The 26,125-nt window shown below is 48.9% G+C and overlaps 1 protein-coding gene across 1 annotated transcript in view; it reads left to right on the top strand.

The window, feature by feature from the left end:
- Positions 1-26,125, top strand: part of CACNA1B (calcium voltage-gated channel subunit alpha1 B) — a 250,674-nt gene that overhangs the window by 56,304 nt on the left and 168,245 nt on the right. The window contains 4 exon segments of the mRNA XM_025359441.1: positions 16,149-16,252; positions 20,971-21,086; positions 22,354-22,410; positions 23,197-23,286. Coding sequence (XP_025215226.1) covers positions 16,149-16,252; positions 20,971-21,086; positions 22,354-22,410; positions 23,197-23,286 — 367 coding nt within the window.

Here is a 26,125-nt window from a genome sequence, read left to right as displayed (position 1 = left end):
TTTTTGTCAGGTTTGTCAAAGATCAGATGGTTGTAGATGTGTGGTATTATTTCTGAGGCCTCTGTTCTGTTCCATTGGTCTATATCTCTGTTTTGGTACCAGTACCATGTTGTTTTAGTTACTGTAGGCTTGTAGTATAGTTTGAAGTCAGGTAGCGTGATGCTTCCAGCTTTGTTCTTTTTGCTTTCGATTGGGCAATACAGGCTCTTTTTTTGGTTCCATATGAACTTTAAAGTAGTTTTTTCAAATTCTATGAAGAAAGTCATTGGTAGCTTGATGGGGATGGCAATGAATCTATAAATTACCTTGGGCAGTATGGCCATTTTCACGATATTGATTCTTCCTATCCATGAGCATGGTATGTTCTTCCATTTATTTGTGTCCTCTTTTATTTCGTTGAGCAATGGTTTGTAGCTCTCCTTGAAGAGGTCTTTCACTTGAGGGGATACATTTTCAATGAAATAGAGAGCATAAATAAAAAATAATAAAAACTTCAGGAAACAATGGATGCACTTAGAGAAATGTAAAATGCTCTGGAACATCTCAGCAATAGAATTGAACAAGCAGATGAAAGAACTTCAGAGCTCGAAGACAAGGTTTTTGAATTAACCCAATCCAACAAAGGCAAAGAAATAAGAATAAGAAAATACAAACAAAGCCTCCAAGAAATCTGGGATTATGTTAAATAACCAAACCTAAGAATAATTGGTGTTCCTGTGGAAAATGAGAAATCTAAAAATTTGGAAAACATATTTGGGGAAATAATCAAGGTAAACTTCCCTGGCCTTGCTAGAGACTTAGATGTCCAAATACAAGAAGCTCAGAGAACACCTGGGAAATTCATTGCAAAAAGATCATCGCCCAGGCACATTGTCATCATATTATCTAACGTTAAGATGAAGGAGGCTGGGTGCAGTGGCTCACATCTGTAATCCCAGCCCTTTGGGAGGCCGAGGCGAGCAGATCACCTGAGATTGGGAGTTTGAGACCAGCCTGACCAACATGGAGAAACCCATGTCTACTAAAAATAGAAAAAATTAGCTGGGCATGGTGGCACATGCCTGTAATCCCAGCTACTCAGGAGGCTGAGGCAGGAGAATCACTTGAACTTGGGAGGCGAAGGTTGCGGTGAGCCAAGATCGCGCCATTGCACTCCAGCCTGGGCAACAAGAATGAAACTCTGTCTCAAGAAAAAAAAAGGCGAAAGAAGTAATCTTAAGAGCTATGAGCCAAAAGCACCAGGTAACCTATAAAGGAAAACCTATCAGATTAACAGCAGATTTCTCAACAGAAACACTACAAGCTAGGAGGGGTTTGGGCCCTATCTTCAGCCTCCTTAAACGAAACAATTATCAGCCAAGAATTTTGTATCCAGCCAAACTAGGCTTCATAAATGAAGGAAAGATAGTCTTTTTCAGACAGACAAATGCTGAGAGAATTCGCCACTACCAAGCAAGCACTGCAAGAATTGCCAAAAGGAGCTCTAAATCTTGAAACAAATTTTCAAAATACAAATACACCAAAATGGAACCTCCTTAAAGCATAAATCCAACAGGACTTATATAACAATAACAATTAAAAAACCCAAGGTATTCAGGCAACAAGTAGCATGAAGACTAGAATAGTATCTCACATCTCAATATTAACGTCGAATATAAATGGCCTAAATGCTCCACTTAAAAGATACAGAATGGTGGAATGGATAAAGATTCACCAACCATCTGTTCCCTTTAAGAGACTCACCTAACACATAAGGACTCACATAAACTTAAGGTAAAGGGGTGAAAAAAGACATTCCATTCAAAAGACAAAGAGGGACATTATATAATGATAAAAGGCCTTGTCCAACAGGAAAATATTACAATCCTAAATATATATGCACTTAACACTGGAGCTCCCACATGTATAAAACAATTGCTAGTAGACCTAAGATATGAGATAGACAGGCCAGGCACGGGGGTACACGCCTGTAATCCAGTACTCTGGGAGGCTGAGGTGGGTGGATCACCTGAGGTCAGGAGTTTGAGACCAGCCTGGCTAATATGGTGAAACCCTGTCTCTACTAAAAATACAAAAAAAATTAGCCGGGCGTGGTAGCAGGCTCCTGTAATCTCAGCTATTCGGGAGGCTGAGGCAGGAGAATTGCTTGAACCCGGGAGGTGGAGGTTGTAGTGAGCCAAGATTGTGCCATTGCATTCCAGCCTGGGTGACAGAGCCTTGCTCTGTCAAAAAGAAAAAGAAAAAGAAATGAAATACACAGCAACACAATAACAGTGGGGGACTTCAGTACTGCACTGACAGCACTAACAGGTCATGAAGGCAGAAAGTCAAGAAAGAAATAGTGAACATAAGCTATACCCTAGAACAAATGGACTTAACAGATATTTACAGAACATTCTAGCCAACAACCACAGAATATATATTCTGTTCATCAGCATGTGGAACTTTCTTTAAGACAGACCATATATGAGAGGCCACAAAATGAGCCTCAATAAATTTAAGAAAATTGAAATTATATCAGGCACTTTCTGAGACCACAGTGGAATAAAACTGGATAACTCCAAAAAGAACCCTCAAAACTATGCAAATACATGGAAATTAAATAACTTGCTCCTGAACGATCATTGGGTAAAAAATGAAATCAAGAGGGAAATTTAAAAATTCTTTGAACTGAATGACAGTAGTGACACAACCTACCAAAACCTCTGGGATACAACAAAGGCAGCGGTAAGAGGAAAGTTCATAGCCCCAAACAACTATATCGAAAAGCCTGAACGAATGCAAACAGACAATCTAAGGTCACACCTCAAGGAACTAAAGAAACAAGAACAAACCAAACCCAAACCCAGCAGAAGAAAAACCAAGATCAGAGCAGAACTAAATGAAACTTAAACAAACAAACAAACAAACAAACAAAAGATAAATGAAACAAAAACTTAGTTCTTTGATAAGATAAATAAAATCTATAGCCTGTTAGCAAGTTTAACCAGGAAAAAAAGAGAGAAAATCCAAAGAAGCTCAACTAGAAACGAAATGGGAGATATTACAATTGACATCACAGAAATACAAAAGATTTTTCAAGGCTACTTACAACACCTTTAACCATGTAAACTAGAAAACTTAGAGGAGATGGTTAAATTCCTGGAAAGATACAACTCTCCTAGCTTAACTCAGGGCAATTAGATACCCTGAACAGACCAATAACAAGCAGTGAGATTGAAATGGTAATAAAAAATTACCAACCAAAAAAGTCCAGGACCAGATGGATTCACAGGACAGTTCTATCAGATATTCAAAGAGAATTGGTACCAGTCCTGTCGGCACTATTCCACAAGATAGACAAAGAGGGAATCCTCCCTAAATCATTCTATGAAGCCAGTATCACCCTAATACCAAAACCAGGAAAGGGCATAACCAAAAAAGAAAACTACAAACTAATATCCCTGATGAACATAGATGCAGAAATCCTCAACAAAATACTAGCTAACCAAATACAACAGCATGTCAAAAAGATAATCCACCATGATCATGTGGGTTTCATACCAGGGATGCAGGGATGGTTTAATGTACTCAAGTCAATAAATGTGACACACCACATAAACAGAATTAAAGACAAAAATCACATGATCATCTCAATAGATGTGGAAAAAGCCTTTGGCAAAGTTCAGCATCCTTTATGATTAAAAACCTCAGCAAAATTGGCATAAACACAGGACATACCTCAATGTAATAAAAGTCATCTATGACAAACCCACAGCCGACATAATACAGAATGGGGAAAAGCTGAAAGCATTCCCTCTGAGAACTGGAACAAGACAAGGATGCCCACTCTCACCACTCCTCTTCAACATAGTAATGGGAGTCCTAACCAGAGCAATCAGACAAGAGAAAGAAAGAAAGGTCATCCAAATCGGGAAAGAGGAAGTCAGACTGTCACAGTTTGTTTGCTGATGATATGATTGCTTACATAGAAAACCCTAAAGACGGCCGGGCATGGTGGCTCAAGCCTGTAATGTCAGCACTTTGGGAGGCTGAGACGAGCGGATCACAAGGTCAGGAGATCGAGACCATCCTGGCTAACATGCTGAAACCCCGTCTCTACTAAAAAAAAAAAAAAATACAAAAAACTAGCCGGGCGAGGTGGCAGGCGCCTGTAGTCTCAGCTACTCGGGAGGCTGAGGCAGGAGAATGGTGGGAACCCAGGAGGCGGAGCTTGCAGTGAGCTGAGATCGTGCCACTGCACTCCAGCCTGGGCGACAGAGCGAGACTCTGTCTCAAAAAAAAAAAAAAGAAAAGAAAACCCTAAAGACTCCTCCAGAAAGCTCCTAGAACTGATAAAAGAATTTAGCAAAGTTTCCAGATACAAAATTAATGTACACAAATCAGTAGCTCTTTTATATGCTAACAGTGACCAAGCTGAGAATGAAATCAAGAACTCAACCCCTCTTACAATAGCTGCAAAGCAAACAAAAAACAGAAAACCCAATAACTTAGCAATATACCTAACCAAAGAGGTGAAAGACCTCTGCAAGGAAAACTACAAAGCACTGCTGTTCCATGCTCATGGATGGGTAGAATCAATACTGTGAAAATAACCATACTGCCAAAAGCAGTCTACAAATTCAATGCAGTTCCCATCAAAATACCACCCTCATTCCTCTCAAATTTGGAGACATCACATTAGCCAACCTCAAACTATAGTATAAAGCCATAGTCACCAAAACAGCATGGTACTGGTATAACAATAGGCACATAGGCCAATGACAGAATAGAGAACCCAGAAATAAATCCAAATACAGCAAACAAAAAGATAATAGTGGGGAAAGGACACCCTGTTCAACAAATGGTGTTGGGATAATTGGCAAGCCACATGTAGGAGAATGAAACTGAAGTCTCATCTCTTATAAAAAATCAACTCAAGATGGATCAAGGACTTATCTAAGTCCTGAAACTATAAAAATTCTAGAAGATAACATTGGAAAAACCCTTGTAGACATTGGCGTAGGCAAGAATTTCATGACCAAGAACCGAAAAGCAAATGCAACAACAACAAAAAAGATAAATAGCTGGGACTTAATTAAACCAAAGAGCTTTTGCACACCAAAAGAAACAGCAGAGTAAATGGACAGCCTACAGAATGGGAGAAAATCTTCACAATCTATACATCTGACAAAGGACTAATATCCAGAATCCACAATGAACACAAACAAATTAGCAAGAAAAAAAAAATCCCGTCAAAAAGAGGGCTAAGACAGTTCTCAAAAGAAGATATACAAATGGCCAACAAACATGAAAAAATGCTCAACATCACTATTGATTAGGGAAATGCAAATCAAAACTACAATGTGATACCACCTTATGCCTGCAAGAATGGCCATAATAAAAAAATTAAAAAATAATAGGTATTGGCATGGATGCGATGAACAGGGAACAGTTCTACACTGCTGGTGGGAATGTAAACTATACAACCAGTATGGGAAACCATGTGGAGATTCCTTAAAGAACTAAAAGTAAAACTACCATTTTATCCAGTAATTTCACTAGTGGATATCTACCAAGAGGAAAACAAGTCATATGAAACAGATACTTGCACACGCATGTTTACAGCAGCACAATTTGCAATTGCAAAAATCTAGAACCAACCCAAATGCCCATCAGTCAACTAGTGGATAAAGAAACTGTGATATATGTATATATATTATATAATATATATACACATTATATATATACACTATATAATATATTTGATATATATATATATAAAATGGACTACCACTCAGCCATAAAATGGAATGAATTGCATTCACAGTGACCTTGATGAGATTGGGACTATTAATCTAAGCGAAGTAATTCAGGAATGGAAAACCAAACGTCGTATGTTCTCACTCATAAGTGGAAGCTAAGCTGTGAGGATGCAAAGGCATGAGAATGTTACAGTGGACTTTGGGAACTCAGGAGGAAAGGGTGGGAAGGGGTGAGAGATAAAAGACTACAAATTGTGTGCAGCATACACTGTTTGGGTGATGGGTGCACGAAAATCTTGTAAATCACCACTAAAGAACTTACTCATGTAACAAAACACCACCTGTTCCCCAAAAACCTATGGAAATAAATTTTTTTAAAAAAAGTACCTCATCTCCTGGCCTGATTTTGGGTTGCTGGTTAGTTCCCAGTGTGGGGAGCCTTTGAGTTTCAAACTTTTGTAAAGCCAGCTGAAATGGTCCCAGGTTAACTAGGTATTTCACTAAAGTGGCCATTTCTGGATCAGTATTTAGATCATTAGTTAAAAATGGCCTTCTGTATAACATAATTTTTGCTCTGGGGAAATTATGGACTCTTACGAGACCTTTGAACAGCAAGTTGACCCAAGTTTCTGATGTTTCCTGACATAGCTAATACCCATTTTGGAGTTTGATTAGCTCTTTCCACCTTTCTAGAGGATTGAGGCCTCCATGCTGAATGTAAATAGTATTTGATTCTGAGAGCCTTAGCAACCCCTTGAATTGAGAGATAAAGAACGAGTCTATCACTTTGGAGGCTTTGAGATAACCCAAACTGGGGAAATACTTCTTGGAAGAACCTTCACAACTTCATTGGCCTTCTGTGTTTTGGTGTAGGGTAAGCTTCAGTCCAGTCAGTAACGGTATCTGTAACCTTCACGGACCTTGGGGGACTGAAAAAACGATGCCGGATGCCGGAATAAAGATAAAGATAAAGAGTATATTTGGAAGGTGTCAGGGGGCTCCTTGCTTCTAGTGAACAAGGGCCCTGAGCTTTACACAGCCCTCTGTATTTATTAGGCAAAAGAGTTAGTGAGAAGAGGAGGGTGTGGTTGTCAGCAGGCAGTTTGATTCACAGCAGGCTTGCAAGACTGCATTCTTTGAACAATAGGCTCTAGATGTCCCAGTAGATAACCTCAATAAGCATGGCACCAGGGAGTTACTGCCCTCAGCAAACCTCCTGGTGGCAGGCACAGTCGTGAGTTTGCCCACATCCTGCTTTCATGGTAAACAGTTTGCTGTTTGATCATATTGCCTCCAGTGGAATACTGAGTTGGTCACGTCTTTCGGGCCTTCAGCTCCCTACAGGTATCTATTAATACTAACAAATCTTGTATCCTCTACATGCTGGCATTGTCCTTATGGCCCTTTGGGTTTCCTTTGAGTGCTCTTTGGGCATTCAGGGCATTGCCAGTGATGGCTGTCATAATTTTCGCTTGCCACTTTTCTTTACTCTGTTCCCCTTTTACTTCCTTCATGATTGTTATACATCATGAAAGCAATATCAAGAAGCTGATTTTGATTAGTTTGTGGGCCCATCTGTAGCTTTTGGAGCTTACATCTAATGTCTGGGACAAATTGGATTAGTATATTTTTTTAAAGGCTTCCTCCAGCCTGCCATGAAACATGGCTGGATTTTCCTCCTTGCCCAGTATAACCTCCTTTACCTTATCATAATTTACTTCCTTATTCTCTTTCTCTTCCTCCAAGGAGAGCCTCAAGAAACTTAGCCTGGTGGTTCATCCCCTTGGGTGTCCCAGTTAGGATCAGTAATGGAGACTGTGTCTGGGCCTAAGTGATTACCCTGAGGGTTTCAAGGAAATAAGTCATCTGCTTCCTGGTGGGTGGCCTCAAAGATTTGTTTCTTTTCCAAGGGGCTGCAATAGGTTGCTAGAATGAATTGAACATCTCCCCTGAGAGCTCAAAGGCTAAGGTCAAAGTTTGGGACCCATCTCCAAATTCCCAGGGTTCTCAGAATAGCTTCCTAGCTTTTCCTTATGTTGTTTTATATCAGTTATAGAAAAGGGGGACTGCACTAGGACTGGCCCCTCAGCTCCTGCTACTTCCCTCAGGGGTAGCAGGGCTGGAGGGGGAGGTGAATAGATTGTTCCTCTCCAAATGTGAGGAGGACTTAGCTGGACCCCTGAATTTTGCTCTTGGGTTTGAGCCCCAGGAGCACTTGGCAAGGAGTTATACAGGGGTGGTTGCACTTCCCTCTGAGAGACGGGTGGCTTTTGTAAAAGGGGGTCATCTACAATATCTAGTTCTGCCTTAAAACCTTCCTTTTCAGGGCAGGTTCCAGGACTTTTGCAGATTGTTGGGTTTTGGTATGTGAAGACCTGTACGTATGGGATTTCTGACAATTTACCCTGCCTCTTGCAATACAGGTCTAATTGCAGGATGGTGTTGTAATTAAGACTTCCAATGACCACCAATTATTCCTGACTGTCCAGCTGATATTGGGGCTATACAGTATTATAGTAGAAAATCAGATGTTTTCTCCTTAGACTGTCAGAGTTCAATTGATTCCAGTGGTTGATGATGCAGCCAAGCAGGGAATCAGATGGAATGGATGGAGAGTTGCCCATAGTGGTCTGGAAGAGAGAAGAGGACTTTGAAAAGTGGAGGGCCCACTAGGTGACCCAGATTTTACCTGGGGTGGCCATGTGGAAAAACTCTGGGTCTTGTCTGGGGTTCCCAAGGGCATCCCCACCTCTGGGCACCCTCTTAGTTTGTCAGATATGTCTGACCTTAGATGGGTGCCAGCACCACTCTGGAATGGTTCCCTCCACAATCAGTGGCCCACTATGAGTTTCCTCTTGTCCCTGACTGAAGGCCTTGACTTCTAGCATCCTTTCAATTTGATAAAGCCACACTTTTTCTTTTAACTTCAGCCAATACGTTCATATACAGAATCTCTTTTACAATTAATTTTCATAAGCCTACAACTTGTTCAAACCTTTGGATTTTTCCTATGTCACTTAAAACAATCCTTTAACCCTCTAAACTTAGGCAGTATAAATTATACAACATTTCTTGCATAATTTCACTTTCACAAATCTTTTTCACGACTTACCCAGACTGTCTACAACATGCTTGGACTTTGCGACTTGTCCTATACATCCCTCTTTTATTTCTTTACTTTTATTATTATTATCATATTCCAGGCTGGAGTGCAGTGATGTGATCTTGGCTCACCACAACCTCCGCCTTCCGGGTTCAAGCGATTCTCCTGCCTCAGCCTCCCAAGTAACTGGGACGACAGGTGCACATCACCGCACCTGGCTAAATTTTTATATTTTTAGTAGAGATGGGGTTTCACCATATTGGCCAGGCTGGTCTCGAACTCCTGACCTCGTGATCCACCTGCCTCGGCCTCTCAGAGTGCTGGGATTACAGGTGTGAGCCACTGCGCCCAGCCATATCCCTCTTTTTCTTTTTTTTTTTTTGAGATGGAGTCTCGCTTTGTCGCCCAGGCTGGAGTGCAGTGGCATGATCTTGGCTCACTGCAAGCTCTGCCTCCCGGGTTCATGCCATTCTCCTGCCTCAGCCTCTGAGTAGCTGGGACTACAGGTGCCCGCCACCACGCCTGGCTAATTTTTTGTATTTTTAGTAGAGAACGGGGTTTCACCGTGTTAGCCAGGATAGTCTTGATCTCCTGACCTCGTGATCCGCCCGCCTCAGCCTCCCAAAGTGCTGGGATTACAGGCATGAGCCACCGTGCCCGGCCCATATCCCCCTTTTAAAACAACAGTTATTTTACTTTAGGACAAGAATTTACCATACAAGATCCCTTTTTATATAATATAAAATCTCTTTTATTTATAACCTTCTTTGCATAGCTAGGGTGCTAAGTGGGTTTCTTTTGCCCTTAGCCAGTTGAATAGATCAAGTAAGATAAGGGAGGTCAAAATGCCTAAGAGACATTATCTTTTGTCTTTACTAGCTAACTCTACAGTAGAATTTAGTATAAGAAAAGAGGGTTTAAGTTCCCTGAAACGTGTGAATTTCCCCTTGACAAGCTGCCACTGCCAATTGTGTCACACATAGGGATCAGGGAGTATAACCAGGAAAGACAGAAGAGTCCTACCCCTTTCCAGGCAGGGCAGCTATCCCTATCATTCCTTGGCCTTCAGGTAACACTGAAGAGTGGTCCCAGCCAGTTGCCCTCAGTTACTGGGGAGCTACTAGGAAATGACTGCTGAAAGACTGAAAAAAAAAAAGGAAAAGGGCTCAGGTCCCTCATGTGAACCAGGCAGTGGTGGTCAGGTGCTTCCACATGGATACCTTTCAGTCTCTCCATAGAGTGGCCCCAGCCAGAGACCTGCAGTTGCCTCCATGCTTAGGTGCTCTCTGTCAAGGGTCCTGAGTTGGAAGGAGAGATAGAAAATGCTTCCCCTGTATGGAGCAGAGAGGAAAAGGGAAAATGAGAAGAAAAATAAATCCCAAACTTTGGGCTTGCCTCCTGGCTAGCTCACCAAAATATGTTACCAGGGGAGGGTCTTGACTATGAGTCATCCAGGTTCTTGGCATTTTGTACAGAGAACTGGACAAAATGAACAAAACAACGAAAGAATGAAGCAACAAAAGCACAGACTTGTTGAAAGTACGCTCCACAGAGTGGGACTGGGTTCAAGCAAGTGGCTCAAGAGAGTGAGTTACAGAATTTTCTGGGGTTTGAATATCCTCTAGAGGTTTCCCATTGGTTACTCGGTTATACTCTATGTAAATGAAGACTGGGCCCGCTACCAGTCTGATTGGTTGCAGGAGGTGACCAATCAAAGGCTGAAGTAGAAGTTATAAAGTTAAACCCTATAATAATGAAGACTTGGCCCATGACCAGCCTGATGGGTTGTGGGAGGTGACCGATCAGAGGTACTTTCCATTTTTTCATCTGTGACACAGTGGAAGTGGGGCAGGCCGCAAAGGGAGTAGCCTCTGTTCTTTTGTTACTTGGGTGTGGAGTGAGGTTTTCCTTTTGATTCAGTTCTAGGAAGTCAGCACAAACCAGCCTTAGGTTCCCGGCCTCCAGACCCTATTCTTCTGCCTCAATAGTACTATAATTTTTGCTTCATCTGTCAAACATAATTTAGAAAACTCAAAAGGAGAAAGAAATCCAGTTACCTATATTTTTACACTTTCCATGTTTCTTCCTTCCTAATAGTGATTCAATTTTTACTTATTTCCTTTCTGTTTAGATAACTTTCATTTTTCATTTTTTTCTTAGGAGAGTTCTGCTGGTGACAAATTCTCCATTTCCCTAGTTTTTCATTTGAGAATATCTTGATTTCCCAAAAGATATTTTTGGTGGGTATAGGTGTGTGGGCTGACAGTTCTTTTCTTTCAGCACCTGAAAAATATTATGCCACTTCCTTCTGGCCTCCATGGCTTCTGATGAGAAACCGTTTGAATTGTTTTCCCCGTGTAGGTAAGGTATCATTTTTTTCTGCTGCATTCAAGACTTTTTTCTTTCTCTAGTTTTCAGAAGTTTGGCTATAATGTGTTTGTCTGGGGTTTGCTGAGCTTCTTAAATCTGTATGTTTGTGTCTCTTGCTAAAGTTGAGAAGTTTTCAGCATTTGTTTTTTGTTTTTGAGATGGAGTTTCGCTCCGTCACCCAGGCTGGAGTGCAGTGGCGCAGTCTCAGCTCACTGCAAACTCTGCCTCCCAGGCTCAAGTGATTTTCCTGCCTCAGGCTGCAGAGTAGCTGGGATTACGTGCATGCACCACCATGCCTGGCTGACGTTTGTATTTTTAGTAGAGACAGAGTTTCACCATGTTGACCAGGCCAGTCTTGTACTCCTGACCTCAGGTGACCTGCCTGTCTCAGCCTCCTGAAGTGCTGGGATTACAGGTGTGAGCCACCGCACCTGTAAATACTGTTAGCTTTGTCCTTTTTCACCTGGCTTTGGTGCTCTGATGACATGAATGTTAGATCATTTGTTACAGTCCCATGGGTTTTTGAGGTTCACTTTTCTCTCTTTATCAGAATGGATAATTCTTTTCTTCTTTGTTCTCTTACTGTTCACTGATTCCTTCCACATCCCCTCCATTCTCTGGTTATGCATTTTCATTGAGATTTTTGATTTTTTTTTTGGCTCTAAATTTTCCCTTTGGTCTGTAATCCAAAAAGTATCGGAGACAAGTCTCAATGAATTCAGAATTTTATTTTGCCAAGGTTGAGGACATGCCCAGAATAAAAAAAAAAAAATACCTTTGGAGAAATGTGTTTGGTGTGTGTGTGGTGTGTGTTGTGTCTGTTGTGTGTGGTTTGCATGTGTGTGTGTGTGGTGTATGTGGTGCATGTAGTGTGTGATGTGTGTAGTATGTGTGGTGTATGTGGTGTGTGCCTATATCTGGTGCATGTGGTATGTGTGTGGTGTGTGTGTGTGTGTGGGGTGTGTGCATGGTGTGTGTGGTGTGTGCACTTGTGTCCAGTGTGTGTACGTGATGTATTTGTGTCTGTGTGGTGTGTATCTGATGTGTGTGGTGTGCATGTGTTTGTGGTGTGTCTGTGGTGTGTGGTCTGTGTGGCATGCATGTGTGTGGTGTGTGGTGTGTGTTTGGTGTTCAATGTGTGTTTTGTGTGTGGTGTATACGTGTGTGGTGTGTGTGTGGTGTGTGTGTGGGTGTGTAGTATGTGTGTAGCGTGTGTGTGGTGTGTGTGTCTGGTGTGTGCATGTGTGTGGTGGCTATGTGTGTGCTTGTGTGTCCAGTGTGTGTGTGGTGTATCTGATGTGTGTGGTGTGTGCATGTCTGGTATGTGTGGTATGTGTGTGGTGTGTGGGTGTGTGGTTTGGGTGCATGTGTGTGTCTGGTGTGTGCATTTGCATGTCCTTTGTGTGTGGTGTGTGGTGTGTGTGGTGTGTGGTGTGTGGTGTGTGTGGTGTGTGTGTGTGTTTGGTGTTTGTGGTGTGTGCGCTTGTGTGTTCAGTGTGTGTGTATGGTGTATGTGTCTGGTATGTGTGGTGCGTTTGTGTGTGTAGTGTATGTATGCATGTGTGTGGTGGGTGTGTAGTGTGTGGTGTGTGTGTCTGGTGTGTGCACTTGCATGTCCTGTGTGTGTGGTGTATGTGTGTCTGGTGTATGTATGGTGTGTGTGTAGTGTGTGTGGTGTGTGTGTTTGGTGTTGGTGTGTGTGGTGTGCATGTGTGTGGTGTGTGGTGCATGTGTGTGTCTCGTGTGTGCACTTGCATGTCCTATGTGTGTGGTATACATATGGTGTGCATGTAGTGGGTGTAGTGTGTGTGTGTTTAGTGTTGGTGTGTGTGGTGTGTGCGCTTGTGTGTCCAGTGTGTGTGTATGGTGTGTGTGTGTCTGGTATGTGTGGGGTGTGTGTGTGTGGTGTATGTATGTGTGTGGTGTGTGTGCTTGTGTGTCCTGTGTGTGGTGTATGTGTGTCTGGTGTGTGTGGTGTATGTATGTTGTGTGTGTAGTGTGTGTATTGTGTGTTTGGTGTTGGTGGTGTGTGTGGTATGCATGTGTGTGGTGTGTGCGCTTGTGTGTCCAGTGTGTGTGTATGGTGTATGTGTCTGGTATGTGTGGTGTTCATGTGTGTGCAGTGTATACGTGTGTGTCATGTGTGGTGCACGTGTGTGTCATGTGTGGTGTGTGTGGTGTATACGTGTGTGTCATGTGCGGTGCACGTGTATTGTGTGTGTGTGTATGTGGAGAGGGAGAGGGAGATTTATCATGATTAACTGGCTCATGTGATCACAGAGGCTGGCAGGTCCACATCTGTGGTTCTGCCTGGTGGGCTTGGGTGCTGTCCGCATGTGGGAGAGCTGATGGTGCAGTTCCCGATGGTGGTGGCTGGCAGAGGTGAAATCCAGAGGCATCTGCTGGAGACTCTTCCTTTACCCAGGGGAGGCCCACCCACGTCACAGAGAGCAGTGGTCTTCACTCTGTGGATTAAAGTGTTAATCGTATCTCAGAGCACCTTTGTAGAAGTATCTGCAAGATCCTGTCAAGTGTAGTTGACCAGGTGTCTGAGTGCCCCGTGGCCCAGCTAAGCTGACACAAAATTAACCATCACAGCATCTAAGAAATTTGTGCTCTTCCTGGTTCTTAGTATGACAAGTGAGTTTCAGTTGAAAACTGGCCATTTTTGGCCTTCCGGCTGGGATCTGGGATCTCAGTGAAGCATTCTGCGTTGGCTGTCGGGGAAGGAGGGGGGCTGCTGTCTTGTTGCAGGTGAGTGCAGAAGCCTAGGTTGCCCGCTTGGCCTCTGTTGACTATGGTGGAGCATTCTCCTTCCTCCTGGGCAGGGGCGGCAGGTCTGGCTTCCCAGCGTGCCTCAAGGGAACTTCCCTGGCTGGGAGGCTTAGAGGTGCCTTGTTCTTGTTCTCCACGTGGTTTCTGCACACTGTATGTGGGTGGGTGGCTTCGTGACTGCTGGATGGTGGTAAAAGTCCTGACTCCACAAGGCCCTTCTGATAGCTCCCTAGCAGCAAGAGGTGCCCCTACTGCCTGTGTAAATGGAAGTCGAGGTGTCCCGGGTGGTCTTCCTCAGTACCACGGAGGTGGGCTGGGGCTGGGGGGCCGTGATAACCACTGCCGAGGAGGAAAGTTCCACCTCCTGCTTGGCTTTCTCTGACAGCACCCCGTGGAGGGTGAGGGGATCTGGATGCCTCATTGCAGTCTAGGTGCTCTTCTGGGTCTTTGCTGGAAGGGAGGGATGGAGACGGAGCCCATGTTTTCTGCGGCGTGTGCTAGGCTGCCTTGGTTAGGGAGAGCTGGCTTTTGCTGGTGCTTTTTTTTGTTGTCTGTGCCCCTTGGGCATTTCCAAGTTTTAGGCTTCATCAGCTCCAAATGTGGGATAGAGGAGGCAAGAAGAAAGTCCCGGAAACGCACCTTATATCCTGGGGTCTTAGCTAGTCTGCCCTATTTTCTCTGCTTTTTGGAGTCATTCTGTGTTTGCTTTATGCATAATTTTCAGTATGTTAATTCTGCTTAGTGGGAACAGTATGGCAGAGTATGTTGGCTCCATCTTCGCAGAAGTGGCAGTCCTGTTTTTTAAGATGAGAGGAATTAGGGCCAGTTGGCTACTGATGGGACCACTTCACTAGGGAGGGAAATTGTGGGAGCCGAGTACTTGAGCAGGTGAGAGGGGCTGAGGCTACAGCAATGACATCTCCTTTCTCTCAAGAAGGAAGGGCAGGCTTGCAGGAAGTTGGTGGCTTCGGTGGCCCCCAATCCACAGGTCTGAGTTGCATGTGAGTCTGGACAGAGGTGTGGTCTAGGACCATGAACTGCAGTGGGAGCTGGGGTTCTCAAAGTCACTTCTAGGTTCAGATCCAGGAATCTCAGGGGCCAGCCTGGAATCAGTGTCCGAGGGTCAGGAACCACGACCTTCAGTCCATGCAGGGGTGGAGGCTGCAAATCCGCCAGGCTGGCAGATACTGGAGGGCAGGAATGCCAACAGCAGCACCTGGAGATCAGTGCCCGCTGCAGGGCAGCGCCCGACTGTCCTCCTGCCTCTGTCTTGGTGGAGCCCCGTCCCATGTCTTGTGAACTGCCTCTGAGGAGAGGTGTCCAGGAACGGGACTAGGGGCTGCCTCCCTTGGCACCCACCGCCCTCCTGGTTTCTCTCCAGCACCAGACTCGCAGAAGAAAGAGCCCGTGTTTTCTGCGGCGTGTGCTAGGCTGGCTTGGTTAGGGAGAGCTGGCCTGGCTTTTGCTGATGCTTTCTCTACACCCCTTAGCCACATAAAATGCATAAAACAAAACAACTATGGGATTAAATTGGGTTCAAAGGAGCGCACCCTTTTGTGGGCTGTGCTATAAAAAGCAAAAGATCTGGGAAAGAAGGTCCCTCTTTGCTTTCCGCTATTCAGATCACGCCTGAGTGCTGGGCGCTGTCTCAGGCCAGGCGTGTGGTGAGATTGAAAATGCGATGGGTCCACTGTTGCCTCTCAGCTATGGGAGCCGCTGCAGACGGGTCTGATGTGGACTTGGGCCTGTGGGCCCCCTTCAGGAGGACATAGCTTTGGAACTGCGCAGGGATGTCTGGGAGCCAGGGAGGTGTATGGCAGAGGTTGGGTGCTCATGCCACCTCGGGGCATCCATACAGCCTTGGCTCACTGGGCCTACTGCTTGGCTTTTGAGTGTTGCCAGGTGGTGGCTGGCAGCACGGAGTGTCCCGGGTCCTCTGGGAGCTGCAGTCCAGAGAGAACTCTGCCAGCAAGGGCACGTCTGCTGCCTGGACTCCAGCCCCATGCTTGAACTTCCCCCTGACTGGCCTCTCCATGGCCTGGACGCTACCAGGTGTATGCTTCTGAGAAGGAGGCCTGTTGGGGGCCGGGGGTGCTTCTGTGGCCGGGACTGTGTGTTTTGTCTGTTCTTCCTCATCTCCCTCTCTTTGCTTCCAGACAAACGATGCGGCCGGCAACACCTGGAACTGGCTCTACTTCATCCCTCTCATCATCATTGGCTCCTTCTTCATGCTCAACCTGGTGCTGGGCGTGCTGTCGGGGTGAGAGACCATGTGGGGGATGTGCAGGTGCCCTCTGTGTTCTCAGCTGAGGGGTCAACAGGGGCACACGTGACACTTGGGGTGGGGGCCTGGCCCATGGGTGCCCTCTGTGGTGGTTGCTCCTGGTGTTCTATGTTCTGGCAGCCCTTCCTTTGTGCCACCATCCTGACCTGTCCTTGATGAGCCCCTCGGCCCCTTACCTCTATCATACTCTTGGCCTTTCGGTGGTCTCTGCCATGGGGGAGCAGCTGCTGCTACTCATCTGGCCAGACAGGAGGTGTGGTCTGTGATGGGAGGTGTGGCCTGGGTAGACGGGAGGTGTGGTCTATGGGTAGATGGGAGGTGTGGTCTGGAATGGGAGGTGTGATGTGTGATGGGAGGTGTGGTCTGTGATGGGAGGTGTGGCCTGGGTAGACAGGAGGTGTGGTCTGTGGGTAGATGGGAGGTGTGGTCTGGGATGGGAGGTGTGGTCTGGAATGGGATGTGTGGTTGGGGATGGGAGGTGTTGTCTGGGATGGGAGGTGTGGTCTGTGATGGGAGGTGTGGTCTGGAATGGGAGGTGTGGCCAGGGTAGATGAGAGGTGTGGTCTATGGGTAGATGGGAGGTATAGTCTGGAATGGGAGGTGTGTTCTGGAATGGGAGGTGTGTTCTGTGATGGGAGGTGTGGTCTGGAATGGGAGGTGTGTTCTGTGGTGGGAGGTGTGATCTTGAATGGGAGGTGTGGTCTGGAATGGGAGGTTGGTCTGGGTGGATGGGAGGTGTGGTCTATGGGTAGATGGGAGGTATAGTCTGGAATGGGAGGTGTGTTCTGTGGTGGGAGGTGTGGTCTGGAATGGGAGGTGTGTTCTGTGGTGGGAGGTGTGGTCTCAAATGGGAGGTGTGGTCTGGAATGGGAGGTTGGTCTGGGTGGATGGGAGGTGTGGTCTATGGGTAGATGGGAGGTGTGGTCTATGATGGGAGGTGTGGCCTGGGTAGATGGGAGGTGTGGTCTATGGGTAGATAGGAGGGGTGTGTGGTCTGGAATGGGAGGTGTGGTCTGGAATGGGAGGTGTGGTCTATGATGGGAGGTGTGGTCTATGATGGGAGGTGTGGTCTATGATGGGAGGTGTGGTCTATGATGGGAGGTGTGGCCTGGGTAGATGGGAGGTGTGGTCTATGGGTAGATAGGAGGTGTGTGTGGTCTGGAATGGGAGGTGTGGTCTGGAATGGGAGGTGTGGTCTATGATGGGAGGTGTGATCTATGATGGGAGGTGTGGTCTATGATGGGAAGTGTGGCCTGGGTAGATGGGAGGTGTGGTCTATGGGTAGATAGGAGGTGTGTGTGGTCTGGAATGGGAGGTGTGGTCTGGAATGGGAGGTGTGGTCTATGATGGGAGGTGTGATCTATGATGGGAGGTGTGGTCTGGAATGGGAGGTGTGGCCTGGGTAGATGAGAGGTGTGGTCTATGGGTAGATGGGAGGTATAGTCTGGAATGGGAGGTGTGGTCTGGAATGGGAGGTGTGTTCTGTGATGGGAGGTGTGGTCTGGAATGGGAGGTATGTTCTGTGGTGGGAGGTGTGGTCTCGAATGGGAGGTGTGGTCTGGAATGGGAGGTTGGTCTGGGTGGATGGGAGGTGTGGTCTGTGGGTAGATGGGAGGTGTGGTCTGTGGGTAGATGGGAGGTGTGGTCTGTGATGGGAGGTGTGGCCTGGATAGACAGGAGGTGTGGTCTGGAATGGGAGGTGTGATCTATGATGGGAGGTGTGGCCTGGGTAGATGGGAGGTGTGGTCTATGGGTAGATAGGAGGTGTGTGTGGTCTGGAATGGGAGGTGTGGTCTGTAACCGGAGGTTGGTCTGTGATGGGAAGCGTAGTCTTGGTAGATGGAGGCGTGGTCTGGGACAGGGTTTCCGAGCAGCCTCTGTGGCCACAGAGAGCCCCTCTGTTACTGTGGTGAGGAATGACTGGGGGCGCCGTGATCTCTGCACAGTCACCTCTGGGCTCGCTACCCTGGCGCTGACCGCTAGCATGCACCTCCTCTCAGGTCACCTCTTTGTGCCAAGCTACTCCAGGGGAGGGTGAGAGAGAGGGCTCAGGGCTGGGGGTCCATCCTGGAGAAGGTGGAGAAAGACTCCTCTCTGGGAGTGGGATGTGGTAGGCGGCATGGCCAGGTGGGCCTGTGGGCACACAGCACCTTCCTGTCCCACCCTGGGGCTGAGCGCTGAAGAGGTGCCATGTATGGGGCCTGACTGGGGTTGGTATTTGGGGCTCCTGCCCTACCACAGAGTGAGGAGTTGTGTTAGGAAGGAGGTGGAGGGCATCAGGCCTGCCTGGCTCCCTGCTCCCACCTTGGCCTCAGCTCCCCTGTGAGGCTGGAGGAGCACATCTCCCCTCTGTCCTCCCTATGATCCCTGCTCAGGCCCAGGGCTCCGAGCTGGGCTGGGGATGAGCCTGGAGAACCTGGGAGTTGCTGCCATGCTGATCAGGACAGGAGCAGCCACACAGTGGGGTGGCTGGAGCCGAGGCCTCTGGGCTCTGGAGGGAGATCGTGCCCTTGGTTTTGGCCCTGTCCTGTAAGGGGTGTGATTGTCACTAGCAGGGCTCTCCAAGAGCCTCCATGGGAACTAGCAAGCTCAGGGGATGGCAATAGAACTCCTAGCCTGGTGGGGTAGCCGGCGGAGGCCTGGGGCTTGGAGGAGGCACCAGGGGAGGGACATCTCAGCTGAGACCCAACTGGGCGACTAGAAATGAGCAGGCTCAGGAAGGAGGAGGGTCTTCCAGGGAGAGAGCAGCTCGAGTGGAGGCACAGTGGGCAGAGGGTTGTGGCCTGTGTGTAGCAGAGGTGCTTGGAGCTGGAGTCAGAGGGTGTGGTGGGGAGAGGGCACAGGGGCTGGAAGGGGGCTGGCAGCAGCCAGGCTTGTGAGGTGCCTGGGCTGTGCCTGGTGCCGAGGGCGCTGAGAACGCTGCCTGGTGGGAAGCCTGGCAGGAGCATAGGTGGGTTCAAGGGGAGGCAGGAGGGCAGCCTGCTCAGGGCTTCCTGCTGCGTCCCTGTAGGGAATGTGCAGAACAGCCTGAGGGGCTGGAGGGGAGGCCCAAGGCAGGGCCTGCATGATCTTTCCAGCTCCTTCCCCACTATAAAGATCTCAGCCTCTGGGGAGAATGGGATATGTGATGGTCCTCCAACCAGCCCAGCTGAACCCTCCCTCAGGCCCGCAGGCCCAGCAGAGGGCCCCCAAGCCAGGGACCAGTGCCCCCCATGTGGGTCCTGCACCCCGGGGTGGCAGTGGTGAGAGGCCACCTTCCCAGCCTTGCTCTGTGGGAAAAGCCACAGCTCTGCCATGTCTGGACGAGAGCTGCAGTGGGGGCCAGCTTGGGGCCAATTCGGCCTCTCTCTCTCCATTTCCAGAGCTCCCATCCTCACCGCATCCCAGAGAAGCAGAACAGGTGGCCCCCGTCCTGCCCCTTCTCACCCAGCGAGGACAGAAGCTCAGGGAGGGCCGGCCACTGCATGAGAAGCAGCTGCTCTGGGGAGTGGGCAGACTGCAGGGGGGAGCTGCTGCTGGTAGCTCTCAGATCCGTTCAAGCAGTGATGTCCTTGCCCTTTCCCTGTCCCCCAGGCCCTCTCATTCTCAGGGCATGGGATTGGCCTGGGTGGGGAGGCCACAGTAGACCCTGCCTTCCTGTAGATTTGGGACTTGGGATGCCCAGATGGGAGGGTGCACCTAGGCAGGCCCGGTCACCTTGCACTGCCTGGGCTGTAGCAGCTCAGTGCCTAGCAGACACTGGCCCTGCGCCTGGGGTCAGTGGTGGTCAGAGCCAGGGACTGTTGCGCTGGGGCTGTGTGTGCTGGGACTTATGCCTGCCACACCCACTCCACCAAGCCCAGAAGCTGTGTGTGTGTGTGTGTGTGTGTGTATGAGAGAGAGAGAGAGAGAGAGAGAGAGAGAGAGAGAGAGAATGGCTTACTTCCGGCACTGTGAGCCTTAAAGCTTGACCGGGAGTCTGGGGCTCGGGTGGGGGTGCTGAGCTGGAAGGGCACATGTTCTCTGCTGGTCACCATGATGGCTGTAAAGGCTCAGGCGGGGCTGGGGTTAGATGTCGGGGGCCAATGACAGAAGGTCTCCTCTCCTGCTCACTGTGAGCCTCAGAGGCTTGGTTGAGGAGTCTCTGTGGACTCTGCGGTATTTTCCTTCCGCCTCTGGCCTGCCCTGACCCAGTCCCTTCTTCCCTGTCCCTGTCTGTCCAGTCTGTCCCTGTCTGTCCCTCCTCCTTCCCACAGGGGCTTTGCATCTGAACCAACAGAGGAAGCAAAGTGAACGTTCTCCTCTGGAGAATTCTTGCCAGGACCTCTCTGGAGGACAGCAGATAACAGAGCCTGGCGCAGGGGGGAGGGAGGAGGCGCGTGCCTAGGCTGCTGTAGGCAGGGGCTGTGAAATTGTCCCTGCTCTCTAGAACTGCCCCTCTGGGGACCAAGGCACTGTCCCTAAGTGCCACAGGAGTCTGAGGACGGAGGGCTACCTGGGCTGCTCATGGAGGCTCTCTGGGTGCACAGGTAGCTGCATGGTGCTCTGGAGTGCTCAGGTTAGAAGAGGCCGGGGTGGCAGGGGCCTGCCTGAAGCGGCAGCCTGCAGCCTGCATGTCCTGTCCCGGGCTTTCCCTGGTCCTTTTTGTCTCTGGGGCTGCACACCTGTGGGGCTTGCACTCACCTGATCTTGCTTTTCTGGCCCCTGCATGGTAGGGAGTTTGCCAAGGAGCGAGAGAGGGTGGAGAACCGCCGTGCCTTCCTGAAGCTGCGCCGGCAGCAGCAGATCGAGCGAGAGCTCAACGGGTACCTGGAGTGGATCTTCAAGGCGGGTGAGGGCCCGTGGGAGCCACTGCACTCCTGACCGGCCACTGTTAGTTCTCTGTCCCCAGTTCTGCTCTGCGGCCAGCTCGGGTGCCCTGGCTGTCGGGTAGAGCCTGGAGGGGCTTTCTAGTGAGCAGAGTGAGAAGGGATTTCTCTGTAGCTCACCTGGGGGCCTGGCACCAGGCAGCCATATGGCTCTGAGGACAGTGGCCTTTTAAATGGAGGACTCTGCCATGGCCCAGCCTAAAGCTGGTCTCTCCCCATTAGTCTCAGCCAAGTCCCTTCTGTGCCCTGACTCTGGGCTTTGTCAAGCCTGGACTCCCTCCCCTCACCCCAGGCCAGGGCTCTTCCCTCCACATGGGGAATCCACTCCCACTTCCTAAGGTTTCCCAAGTGGCTCCTGAGAGACGAACTCGCTTGTGGCACAGCTGTTCTCAGGGAGATGACGTGTGGGTAGGGACGGGCAGACACAAGGCGGCTGAGTCCTCTTCACAGGACACTGTCTGTCCCAGTAGAAAAAGCTCAGCCGTGGGCCCTGCTGGCATCTGGAAGCGTAAGAGCTGATAAGGCAGCCAGGTGCAGTGGCTCACGCCTGTAATCCCAGCACGTTGGGAGGCTGAGGCGGGCGGATCACCTGAGGTCAGGAGTCCGAGACTATCCTGGCCAACATGGTGAAACCCCATCTCTACAAAAAATACAAAAGTTAGCTGGGTGTGGTGGCGGGCGCCTGTAATCCCAGCTACTTGGGAAGCTGAGGCAGGAGAATTGCTTGAACCTAGAAGGTGGAGGTTGCAGTGAGCCGAGATCGTGCCATTGCACTCTAGCCTGGGCAACAGAGCGAGACTCTGTCTCAAAAAAAAAAAAAAAAAAAAAAAAAGGCTGGGCGCGGTGGCTCACGCCTATAATCGCAGCACTTTGAGAGGCTGAGACGGGCGGATCACGAGGTCAGGAGATTGAGACCATCCTGGCTAACACAGTGAAACCCTGTCTCTACTAAAAATACAAAAATTAGCCGGGCGAGGTGGCGGGCGCCTGTAGTCCCAGCTACACGGGAGGCTGAGGCAGGAGAATGGCGTGAACCCGGGAGGCGGAGCTTGCAGTGAGTGGAGATCGCGCCACTGAACTCCAGCCTGGGCGACAGAGCGAGACTCCGTCTCAAAAAAAAAAAAAAAAAAGAGCTGAGAAGGCAGAGCCTTCCAGACAGAGATGTGCCGCTGTCGTGGGACATTCCTGGGGTCAGGAGGGCTCTGACCTGAGGCTGTGTTCCCCTTGCAGAGGAAGTCATGCTGGCTGAGGAGGACAGGAATGCAGAGGAGAAGTCCCCTTTGGACGGTAGGTGGCACTCGCTGGCGCTCCGGTGTGGCGGAGAGCTCTGGTGGCTGTGTGCCCTCCGTGGGTGGTGACATGTGCCCACCTGCATGTTTCACGCGAGGTGCTCTCTGCAGTGCCAGGCACCTACACAGCCATCACATGAACACAGACGAGGGCCATGGTGTCTGACCTTGGGCACCTGACACAGGCCCACATCGCAGGTTTAAACTGAGCTGTGTCTATCCCCAGGGCTTGGGGTGCTGCTGCTCCCAGAGACCATGGGAAGGCTCATGGCACAACCTGGGGCCACAAGAGGGAGCCTGGGCCCCACTGCTGTGGTTGCTGGCACTGGTTACCAGCGTAGCTGCAGCAGCAGGAAGGCTGCCCTCTCTGCACACTCACCGCTCAGGTCAGGGCCAGACGGCATGGACACATCTGTGGCAGTCTCAGCCAGCCCCATGCCTGTGGCTCTGAGCAGGTCTGTGCTGTCCCCGTTGTAGTCCTGGCCTTGCCCCAGATGGACGTTTCCTGGTCTCCCTGGTGGCCAGGCCTGCCCACTGGCCTCATTTTGGAAGGAAGGGAAAGTGGGGACCCCTCACCCTCAAAATTCCTTGTCTCTTCAACTCTGGGGACTGAGAGGGACCCAAGGGGGCCCAGAATCACCCAGTCTGAGCCTCAGCCCCAGTTCAGGACAGGAGCTCAGGAGAGGTCGCTGGTCTCAGTGGGAGAGTGATCCCATGCCCCGCTGAGGCAGGTGGCCTGAGGGCTGCAGCTCAGGCAGTCTCTCCCATCCTTTGTTTAAAGCAGTGCTGAAGAGAGCAGCCACGAAGAAGAGCAGAAATGACCTGATCCACGCAGAGGAGGGGGAGGACCGGTTTGCAGATCTCTGTGCTGTTGGTGAGTCTCAGGGCATCCCTCTGGCTCTGCCAGGCTTGAGCTGGACATGGAGTGTGTGCTCCACTTCCCCTGCTGCCCAGCCACTGTTGGAGACCCCTTCTTGCCCAAACGTCTGCAGGCTCCTTTCAGACAGTTTGCTGCTCCTGGCTTTGTGACCCCCATGTGGACATAGGGCCCTTAGCCATATCCCAAGGCTGGAGGACTCTGCAGGGCCACCTCTCTCTTCAGCCCATGTCTGTTTTCCACTTTCTGGACCTGCTACCTCTGAGACCCTTGTGTTATCCCCTACCTCTCAAACAGTACAAGGAACATTCTGGTTAATTTATCCAACAGAGCTGTGTCGGTTCCTTTCCTCTCTGGTACCAGACTCTGGTTCCAGAAGTGCCTGGACATTGCTTCATTTTGAGACACCAAGTCTCTCTGCAGGAGATCCAACCTGGACTTCCTTACCGTACAGCCGTCTGTGAGTGGACCAGATTTAGAAGATGCCTCCCATTATATTGTTACATGTATGAGACAGAACTCTTGAATAAAACAGGAAACACACACACTCACGTGTACACACACATACACTTAAACTGGACCTTTTGTGTCCTCACTCAGCACTAGGAAACTCCTGTTAACAACTTTGAACGTACCCTTCCCTATTTCTCCATGCTCATCTCAGATAATACACACAAACACTCATACATCCACACACAAGTATGCATGTAGAGTTTTGGAGTCTTCTCCTGTTACAAAAATGATTTCATATAAACTTGTCTCATCAATCCCTGTCCTAAACCGCTCCTAATCAGTTTGTCTGATTCTAGCCCCCTCTTGTTTGGGGCTACATAGCGTTGCTGATGTGGAGTCACTGGAGTTGTTCAGTTGCTCGTCTTTTTTTTTTTTTTTTTTTTTTTTTTTTTTTTTTGAGACGGAGTCTCGCTCTGTCGCCCAGGCTGGAGTGCGGTGGTGCGATCTCCACTCACTGCAAGCTCCGCCTCCCGGGTTCACGCCATTCTCCTGCCTCAGCCTCCCGTGTGGCTGGGACTACAGGCGCCCGCCACCGCGCCCGGCTAATTTTTATATTTTTTAGTAGAGACGGGGTTTCACCGTGTTAGTCAGGATGGTCTCGATCTCCTGACCTTGTGATCCGCCCATCTCGGCCTCCCAAAGTGCTGGGATTACAGGCGTGAGCCACCGCGCCTGGCCAGTTGCTCGTCTTTTGATCGTCTGCTGATGGCCGTTCATTTCTAGTGCTTTTATCTCACTATGAAAAATACTGTCCCAAGTCCTTGAGAATGGCTGTCCTTCCTCACTAGTGCTTTTCTCTGTGGGGCAGATTCCCAGGAGCAGGTGCTGAGGGTGAGGGTGTTGTACTGTTCAGAGTTCTGTGCGACCCCACATTCCATCCACAGTACAGACTTAACTTCGCCCTCATGCAGTGCTATGTGATGGCTCCTTTTGATTTTTCCCAGTTTGAGGCCAATTTGATGAGCATAGAGTCATATTTCTTTGGCACTACAATTTTCCTTTCTCCTACTGTCCGTGATGCTGGCCCTCTTTCTAAATGTTTGTTCCCCGTCTGGACTTGGCCTTTGGTTACTCTTATATGCTATACAATTTTCTATTGGGTTTGTTTGTAAATTATTTTGTATTTATTTTGACAATAATGAGATACCAGTGTATATCATAGATCTGAATGTTTTATCATCTTATAATTTTATTTTATTTAATTTTTTTTTTGACACAAAAATTTCACTTTTGTTGCCCGGGTTGGAGTTCAATAGCGCGATCTCAGCTCACTGCAACCTCCATCTCCCAGGTTCTAGCGATTCTCCTGCCTCAGCCTCCCGAGTAGCTGGGATTACAGGCGTGCACCAGCCGCCCAGCTAATTTTTTGTATTTTTAGGAAAGACAGGGTTTCACCATGTTGGCCCGACTGTTCTCTAACTCCTGACCTCAGGTGATCTACTCACTTCGGCCTCCCAAAGTGCTGGGATTACAGGTGTGAGCCACCGTGCCTGTTCCATCTTATAATTTTGAACAATTTATTATATGATTGTGGTAGCTAAATAGTTTCCTTCTATTGCTATTTTATCTAGAGTTTTTATTTCTGATTTTGTAAAATGAAGAGTTAAAATGTCTTTGGTTTGGAATCATTTAAATAACACTGGAACTCTGTTTTTTATAGATGAGATAAAACTGTGAATCTACCTAATCCAAAAAAGAAAAAAAAAAAAGGGATTTGGACCAGTGTTGTGGCTTAGGCCTTGTTAGGAAATTGCCCCTTTCTCTGGGTGTTCGGATCCCTTTCTGTGGCGCTTCGCACCGGCTCTCTGGCGATTCTCTTAGCCTCGCCTGTGTCGAGTGCTGAGTGCTTGTGCCTCACTCAGCAGACGTCTATCCAGTGACCGCCTCATGCCAGCAACCGAGGCATGGGGGCCGCCGCACTGGAGAAACCCATATGAAAGGCCCTTCATCATTGGAGTTTCCGTGCAGCGGGGGCATCAGACAACAAATAAGCTCGTAAGGAAGATACGCCGCATGCCAGAGCCCTGTGCGAGGAGGAAGAGGTCAGGAAGGCAGGAGTGGAAGCGTGTTTGTGGGGGCGGGGGGGGGCGGTGCCAGAAATTCATGGCCACAGAAGGCCTGAGGAAAAAGACTGCCTTTGAGGAAAAGAGTTGCAGGAAGTGAGGAGGTCGGCCTGAGGGAAGCCAGGACAGGTCAGCCTGAGGAACTCGCAGGCCAACCCCGGGATGCGGGAGGGTTGGGGGTGAGGGGGAGGGGAGGTCGGCCTGAGGTACACGGGTCGTGCGGGGGTGGGGTAGGGAAGCGGGAAGGGGAGGTGGGGGAG

This window comes from Theropithecus gelada, chromosome 15 (assembly GCF_003255815.1).
Source record: "Theropithecus gelada isolate Dixy chromosome 15, Tgel_1.0, whole genome shotgun sequence".
NCBI lineage: Eukaryota > Metazoa > Chordata > Mammalia > Primates > Cercopithecidae > Theropithecus > Theropithecus gelada.
This window is presented reverse-complemented; position numbering and strand designations above follow the sequence as displayed.